Source organism: Boleophthalmus pectinirostris, unplaced genomic scaffold, assembly GCF_026225935.1.
Source record: "Boleophthalmus pectinirostris isolate CB_2022bp ecotype Guang Dong unplaced genomic scaffold, ASM2622593v1 HiC_scaffold_14, whole genome shotgun sequence".
NCBI classification, from domain to species: Eukaryota; Metazoa; Chordata; class Actinopteri; order Gobiiformes; family Gobiidae; genus Boleophthalmus; species Boleophthalmus pectinirostris.
In genome coordinates, this window is record NW_026571047.1 from 5,293,535 (window position 1) to 5,302,754 (window position 9,220).

Below are 9,220 nucleotides of genomic sequence, written 5' to 3' on the forward strand. Positions count from 1 at the left end.
AAATTATACTATTTTTTAACGTTCCCAGTTCAAAGTTAAAAACATATATAAGACAAAAAGAAACATAAAAACTAAAAAGTTTTTTTCTTTTTAACTTTCTTTTCATTTGGTATAATAAAAGCAATATTACGTGTGCTGCATCCGCTATTATTATTAAAAACAAACAAACAAACAAACAAAAATTTTACAGTTTTAAACTTGTAAATGTGCAAAAGCAAATGACGAAAAAAGGACAAGTGCAATGTAAAAAAAATCTGCAGCATTATGTTCCAAACAAAAGGAACTAATAAAATCAATAGATAAAAGAACAATAATCAAATCAATGAACAAAAATAATAACATCACTAAATAAAGGCAGTACTAAAAAAAAAAAAAAAAAAAAAAGAATGAATGAATAAATAAATAAAAAATAAATAAATGACTAACATCAAATCAGAACAGGCATAAAATATTTAGAATCGTTTATTATAACCAGAAGGGGTAATTTATTTCAGTAATTTCATTTGACAATAAAAATATACTTTTACCCTTTTTGGTCGTCCGTGCGACCCGTACTGCTCTATAGGAAAAGAGCAAGATGGCGGTGCGCAGGGTGTGCACGTCTGCCTGGAGGACCGGGACAGAAATAGGGCTCAATAATGCAAGAACACTGACCACAACCGGTAAATATGAATCATTTAAAGTGATTTCTTGTGCTCGTGTAAGAACACATAGTTTGTGTTGTTTGTTGTATTAATACTGGGGCGATTTTGAGTCACGCATGGGGAACATGTAGAGATATACTGTAAATAAGATGACATTAAAACTTGATTGGCATTTACAATCAGTTACAATGATTTTGAATGATTAAGCGTTCGTCTACTGAATATTACATTTATGTATGCAGTTTATGGTCTGTGGTTTAGATTCTAGAAAGATACACCCAGCAGCTTGCCCTTGAGACTTGAATGAGGTCCTCTCCTTAAGGTCGGGTCTATACTAATTATATGCGATGTCTAGTCTCTGTTCTGTTTTGCAGCTGGTTAAGCTTGTATTAAGAGCAATTACATTTATATTTTCACTACAGCATTCATTAAAGGTATTTACAAGCTTACTGAGACGTTTAAACTGAGCTAATCACTTCAGTACTTCAGAGCACACTCTTAAAGGGGCTATACTACCCTGTTTTCTGATATGTTCTAATGTTGTTTCCTCGTCAAAAACATAGCCGAAATTGTGTTTTGTTTCAGAGACACATGCTTAGGCTGAGTTCTTCTCAAACTGAAAACACCCCATACACCTTTACTACTAAAATCATTTGGATGATTTCACCTGAAAATGCCAATCTCTACTGAACTAAAACTAAAACTAAAAGATAGCTGTTAACTGGAAAACTACCACTACATGACATCACAAGGTGGAACAGAGCACTTTGAGCTGTGGAGATGTAAACAGACTAATAATTAAGTGTTAGTCAAACCTGCATGAATGAGGTAAAATATAACTCCAGATCTGTTTTAGAAGAGGTAACACCATTATAACATGGCTTAAAGCTCACAAGAGTCCATTTTGCATAATGTAGAACCTTTAAATATCTTGAATTACCAGATTAAGATTACTTACAAGTAGAGCTATAATGAAGCTAGAATGGCCAGTCTTTGTACATGCCCAGTCTGACAGCACCAGGTGCACTTTAGAAATGGTCATATCTTCAACCTGTAGTTGTAGACTAGATAATCACTGTGTGTCCTGTGCTCACCTTCAGACATGCATCCATTGTAAAAATGGCTGTGTGTGATCTTACCAGGAATTTGCAATATCCATGTATTCTCTCAATCATTGTATTAGAGTTGTCAAAATCAGTAATACTAATCGAAACTAGATACTCATTTGAGCAGGTATAGCTTTAGAATGATCCATGTATCAGAACACATAGACTAGTATACACCAATGGACCACTATGGAACCTACCTGGACGTTGACTTCTATTTTCTAAATGGCCATACTAACTTGTCGAAACCTGATCTCATCAGATCTCAAAAACTCAGCAGCGCTGGACCTGGGTAGTACTTGGATGGGAGACCACTTGGAAAATCAGTTGCCACAGGGGGGCGCCAGTCGCAAAAACTGTCATTGTGTCCCTAGGCAAGGCACTTCACCCACATTGCCTAGTATGAAAGTGGTGTGTCTGTGAGTGATGGTGGTCGCAGGGGCCAATGGGGCAGATTGGCAGCTGTGCTTCTGTCAGTCTTCCCCAGGGCAGCTGTGTCTACAATAGTAGCTTACCACCACCGGGTGTGGATTGAATGATTACTGACTGGCATATATCTGTGAAAAGTGCTATATAAATAAATACTTAAATTGTATATTTGTTTTTTTATTATCTTTGCAGTACCAGAATCAGTATTGAATATTGAGTCTATTCGTCCGTGGTGTTGAATTCGAGTTAGAAAATTAAAATTTTAGTAGACCAACTATTTGTCTGCTGCCCCCCTCAGCCGGTCTGTGGGTGCGTCGTGCCCCTGCTCCTGGACCTCTACCAAACGAAGACATCAATGTGAAGAACCTGGAGTCTCTGGAGAAATATCGCTGTTACAAGCGCTACTTCAGACAGGCTCAGGAGGCCCACAACAAGCCAGTGTGGTGGCAAACGTACAGGAAGTATGTGGACCGGTCCGATCCAGACCATGGTATGTATCCATGTACATCTATAGACATGGCTGTGTAATGAACAATTAGAGGAAAAATATCTGGAATAATTTTTTTTGTCTACAATTATTACATTTTTAAATTACATAAGTTTAAATGAAGGAAACATGTGCTGATGTCAGTATGCCTGACCTTTTTTCCATTCATTCATATACTGCATTTTTCAAAATTAACATTCCATATAGAACTTGTTTTTTTTTCCGATAAAGGCCATTAAACCTTGCAATTAATCGTGATTTTTTTATTTTTGACCCTATAAGTCTGAAAAACTTCAGGTTAATCATGTCCTTGCAGGTGCAGAGCAGGTGGACATCGGCTTCCCGTTTAACCAGCCAAACAGAATCAAACAGGTGAAAGAGAGGAAGCAACTGATGAAGGCAAACAAGAAGAATGTGGAGCTGGAGAGAGCGGCTCGACTGCGCACACGTAAGTCTGACCTGTACTGTGTCCCCTCCAATGCTGGTACTCAAAGTGCCACATATAACAGGAGGCCGAAACCCATGAATAAGGTTCCACAGCTAACTAACTAATATAACTTGGCATTAAATGTATCTTCTCTGTTTTGTTTTGTTGTTTTGCTAAAAATACAATGAAAAATATGCACTACTATGTGCAGGGTTGCCTCTCCACAGAGCTGACCTGTAACTTGGCCTGGTAGCATCCCCTGCTTGTTTTCCATGGGGATGTAAAAATTTAATTCTCCATGGCACCTTTATGTATTTGTCAGGGTTTTACGTTTTTCTTTACTTGATTTGGAGCATTAGTGTCTGTGGTAAATATGTATTATAGTTTTACATCAGTGGTGGTGGTGTGAGGAAAAAGTTGAGAAAAAAAGAAAAGTGCAAAAATACCTCTACCTATGTCATCACTACTGAGAAAACTTTCCAAAATCCAGGAACTATTTACACACAATAAATGCATTTTTTGTCAGTTTAAACCTTCATTTAACTAAATAAAGGTGTTGTCATTTATTTGTATTGGTCTAATCATAACACTGTATAATTTAAGGCTGCCACAAACTACAGAAGAATTTGCCCCATTTTTCATGCGACTTGCTTCTCTTCAAGTTCAGGGAATCGTGACTCGACTTTGTGTTTTGAAGCTGTTGCGCTCCTTGTGTGTGTGTGTGTGTGTGACTCTGAGCTAATCATAACCACCAAACATCAGCAATGCTACAGCAACAGACAATAAAACAGAGCATCAGGGGCAGAGGAGTGACGGACACAGAGGCGCAAAATACAAACTCAGGAAATGGCGAAAGTAATGAGAAGATTTCATTACTCACCTCTCATAAAGTTGTAAATTTAAAGTGCAGCATGTCATCCACATTGTCTACAGAAATTGTCCTCCACAAATAAAGACACCCAGTCCACAAAACTGCACTGTGAATTCAATTTGAAGTGTTCTGTAAAAGTAAAAAAGCGAGAGCAGCTCCTTTCATGTGTCTGTTTACATCGACCTTTAGTTTTGTTATGGAATTACTTTTATGTATGTCACATCTCTTGCCTGTGTTCAACCAGGAAGTAAAATTATTTTACTTAACTTTTTACAACTTATGAAGTGACACCATAGATTCCAATTTGAGAATTTTCATTTATTCTTATTATTTATTAGGACTTTTTTATTGTAAGTTTCAAAAAAATACTATTAGAACAATTATGTAATATCTTTAGTCTAATCTCATGTATAATAATGTTAATTATGTTTATTGAAAAGTGCAGTCTGATCTTTCATATGCATTTTAAATTGTAATGTTTATCCAAATATAATAATCCCAATTTGTCATCTTCTTCCACTGACAGTGAAGATTCCGCTGGAGTGCGTGCAGCAGGTGTGGGAGCACACAAGCGGGCCCTTCCACATCAGGAGACTGGCCGAACACTACGCTGTTTACAAAGACCTGTTCCCCAATGCTTTCTTCTTACCCATAATCCCTCTCAGAGTGCTCTACGGGCAAGACAGCAGCGTGCATTATGGGAACAAGCTCACCCCTACAGAGGTAAGAATAAGGATATTAGGGTTTAAATGTGGAATCACTGGAGTAACTGTTGTTATATTTTTCTGTAGGCAGAGTCAGCCCCTCAGGTCAGCTTTGAGGCAGAGGAAGGAACGCTGTGGACACTGCTGCTCACATGTCCAGGTCAGGAAACTTTAGCCTACATTTTGGGCAGTATGTTAAAAGATGATATAAATACAATAGTAAGACCTCTCTGAAGAAACTGACCTGGCTTATGGTTAAGAAGAAAAGGAAATGTATGTAGCCTGCGCCCTTACAGTTTTACAAGGTTATACTACTCACACAGTTAAGATCAATATATTTTTGCAAAAAACGTTTTACCAATTTAGCCATTTTTTTGTTTAAAATTGCACTTACTGGTTCCTGGTTCCTGTTTACTTTGTATCAGGAGACACATGTTAATGGAATATAAAATCTAAATCTTACGGTACATACAGTTCCTTTTAATATCTGTGTCATAAACAGTTTTTTCAGGTGGATAGGCCCAGTAATTAGATCATCTCTGTCCACATAAATTAGCTAGCTAAGAAATTATATTGGTACTATAGTCATGAAAAGTAACAATAATATTCCATAGGACAGGATTGTACAGCGATGACAAAAAGAGTTTAATTTTCACAAAAACTGCACCTTGAGTTTTATCGAAATTTCATTCTAGAATGTGAACCCAACCACACATTAGATTTTAGGATTAAACCCTGAACTAAAGCAGGACTAGCAGGGGTCCAAACTGAGTCAACACCAGTGATGCTCTTAACTTTTTTTTTTTCCCCAGATGAGCACTTACTGGACGGGGAGGCTGAATATGTGCACTGGATGGTGTAAGTGTCACGCAGACATTTTATATTTTTGTAATCACTTTATTAGTTGGAGCAGTAGGTTGAATATTGTTTTGATTGATTTGTTGGGTCAGATTACGTCTGGCCTAAAATGGATTTCAGCCATTTTATTTTATGAGTGGTATTTATCATGTGGACAGAAAACTGTATACACACTAATATCATGGGTACCTTTTGTTTTGTGGGTGGTCCAAAGTCCAAAGTGGTCCAAAGTTCTTCCTCACTTACTTTATGCATTCTGAGCATCCTAATTATTCACCATGATAAGTATATAAGCACTTCACAGCTCCACACAACTCCAGGTATTGTAACATAGATCAGAAAATAGTGTAATATGGGCCCTTTATAGTTAAGCAAGTAGTGACTGTGCCCAAGGCCCCCACAAAGATACTCAGCGTGTGTGTGTGTGTGTAGAGGGAACATTCCAGCCGGAGCGGTGCAGTCCGGGGACGAGCTGTGTCACTACCTGCCCCCCTTCCCCCCCAGAGGCACGGGTTTTCACCGCTACATTTACGTCCTCTTCAAACAGAACGGACCCATCGACTTTAGGGAGGATGCACGCCCGTCGCCATGGTAAAATGATCACTATTTAAAGAGCTTTGTATCATTCACAAATGTTTACCACACAAAGCCTGTGTGGTCTAAACCGGGACTGAACCGGGACTGAAACGGGACTAAACTGGGACTAAAACTAAGACCCTTACCTTAACCTAAGGTTTAAACCAGGTCTATCCCAGGACTAAACCTCTGTCTGATTGCTGGTCTGGTCAGGACTCTTGTTGTTTTATTTTAAATAATAGCCCTGTACCTGTTTTTTCCCATGTGTCCGAGCAAAATCTGTCTTACTCCAGTACAGATATAATACCTATATAATACCTCTCTGTCCCTTTCCCCAGTCATTCTCTGGAGGAGCGCACCTTTAAAACAGTGGATTGGTACAGAAAGCACCAGGATCACATGACCCCTGCGGGCCTGGCCTTCTTCCAGAGCCAGTGGGATGCATCGGTCACACACACCTTCCACCACATTCTCAGTGAGTACTGCTGCGCTCTCTCCTCCGCTGAGGAGATACACGAGGGCATTATCACACTGGGTTCAGTCGATTGTAGGGCTTTGCCATATGATCAAAAAGTTACATTTTCTATTCTTCATATTGACTGATTACAATTTTTGTTAATATTTGTTTAGTTTGTAATAAAAATGTAAATTTCTTGACATACTTTTAATCAATGAAATTTTAACACAAAACATTACACAGTTTATTTTTTCAAGTCTGAAATCCACATTTTTGCTGATGGGACTGGCTGTAGGCCTGTCCATTAAAAAGATACAAGCTGACCATTGCACTGTACTGCACTGCACTGTGTAGGGTATTTTTAACTGTATATATCAGGGGTGTCCAAACTTTTTTCTTCAAGGGCCGTATATCAAAACCCAGATGAAACACAGGGCCAATTAAGAGTCATAAACTGGTGGTCAAAACAATGAACAATTCAAATCTGTGCTTTTAAAACTGGTTAGAATGAGCCATGAGACCTTTACTCATGCTTAGATACTGAGTACAACACAGTAATTATTTGATATTGACTTTATCAAGGTAGATTTTTAACTTTTGACCCCCAGGCCACAGTTTTGGCATGCGTGGTATACATGTACAGATATATGTATAGATAAAGTGAACCATGTGTTGTGTGTGCAGACATGAAGGAGCCTGTGTTCGAGTTCATCCGCCCCCTAGTGTACCACCCGCCTCAGGTTAAGTTCCCCCACAGAAAGCCCTTGCGCTACCTGGACCGCTACAGGGACGGACAGCCACACACCTATGGCATCTACTGACCCTCTGATGACCATCTACGAACTGTTATAATCTACCACTGTATCAGCCATATTTGTGTCGAATAAACATGAGACTTTTGCTACATGACTGGAGTTATTTTTGCAAATGTTGATGCTTATCATTAGATGAGTTGAGTAAAAATATGATCTGGTTAGTGCCAACTGCTAGTCTGAACAGATTTTATTGCTTCAACTGAAATGATTCACAGTGTGGCATTAAACATCATGGTGTGTTGGACACAAGCAGGTGATGCCATTGGGCAGAGTTACAGGTCAGATCTGCGGAATGGTGCCCCTACTGCTTATATGGGCTTGTTTAACTCTTGCGGGTAAAAATGACAAGATATTTTATTGGAAGTGCCTTTCGTTTAAACTGTGACGGCCTTTTTGGGGCTTAAAAACGCAAAAATCTGAAACCACCCTCCAGAGTGGGAAAATTGAATACACTCCACCGTAGGGTTTCTGGCTACACTGCCCAAGATGCAAAGCTCTGGTCACTGTATATACCCAGATTTCCTCCGTGTAAACGCGGAATAAAAAGTGAAGACGAGACATCACTTTTGCATCTTCTATTCAAACCGTCATCATATAAACGTAGGCAAAGAATGCATGTTTTTCAGGTGATTATGAGCATTAAAAAATAAAAAAACACCTGTATTGAGTAAATGCTAAATGGAAGTTTAATGCAGTTACACAGTGCACCTTTAAATACACATTTGCCTCTAATATGTGTTTAAAATCAAATGGATAGGCCAAAGACATGCTATAAAGTCTATGAAAAATGGTTAATAATGAATATATTTTTTATAAATAAGTTCCAAAATTCCACCAATAATGTACCTTTTTTTGCACAAAATATGATCTACCATCACTTTTCTAGTGTAGGCTAAATGAGGGGTGAACGCATACATTTTTAACAGTGGCCATCTTGTCTCAAACTTCCAAGAGGTAACTCCAAGTTTGAACTATTAGCTATTATTATCGAAAAGTGCTACATGATAAATTACCCCAGTCACATCTGTCTGCCAGTAGTTATCATTCCAAATTTTGCATCAATAGAATACATGAATTATCAGAAAATTATCAGAAGTGCTTTTTTTTTAATGCAAGTTGTTGGTGCCAGATTTTATGAACAATAATAACCAAGTATCTTTTCAGAGTTTTATGTTTTCTGTGCACTGTCTTTGTTTTAAGTAACAGACGTAAACATATCTTTAGGGCGCGCCCTATTCAGGTGTCAATCAAAGGAAGCTGATTCCTATTGGCTCTCACTCCTCGGTGGGCGTGGTTTAGATTCGCGGGATAATTGCGCAGGTGAGCAGAAACACATGGACGCACCCTGTTAGCCAATTAGGACACTTGTGGACGTGTCCGCTTTCTCTCAGCCAATCAGAAGCCCCCGCACCTGTCCTTTAAAGTGACGCTCATGGACGTCAGGTGTGACACTTGGAGTTAACTGTTGCATGTGGCTCTACTGACTGGATGGTTCTCTCAGACACCAGCGAAATGGGGCCAGTGGGGGTTTGGTGTTGCTTTCTGCTCAGTTTTGGAACATCCACAGGTAAATCCATTAAAAAAAACAACAACATAAAATTAAATCCTGAAACTATGAAACTGATGTATTTTATTTAATAGTTGGCAAAGAGCAGGTATGGAACTGGCATGATGGCCCTAAAGGTGTGGTATTGCTATTATAATGTAGGCTAATATGGTTAAGAAATGTTGGATTATTCACGTGGTAATGTGATTTGCGATGTTGTTTTAGAACTTCATGTGTCTGAGCTGAAGAATGTAGTTAAGGTGCTTGAGTCCCTGGTCGCCAAGGTGGAGTCCAAAGTTA

General features: G+C 38.7%; 1 protein-coding gene across 1 annotated transcript; it reads left to right on the forward strand.

The window, feature by feature from the left end:
- Positions 1-553: 553 nt before the first annotated feature.
- Positions 554-7,465, forward strand: mrpl38 (mitochondrial ribosomal protein L38). The gene is made up of 9 exons (XM_020919228.2): positions 554-662; positions 2,478-2,669; positions 2,983-3,114; positions 4,491-4,687; positions 4,756-4,828; positions 5,481-5,526; positions 5,959-6,117; positions 6,441-6,577; positions 7,244-7,465. Exons 1-9 carry the CDS (start codon positions 578-580, stop codon positions 7,378-7,380), a joined length of 1,158 nt encoding a protein of 385 aa, XP_020774887.1. The 5' UTR covers positions 554-577; the 3' UTR covers positions 7,381-7,465.
- The last annotated feature ends 1,755 nt before the right edge of the window (positions 7,466-9,220 follow it).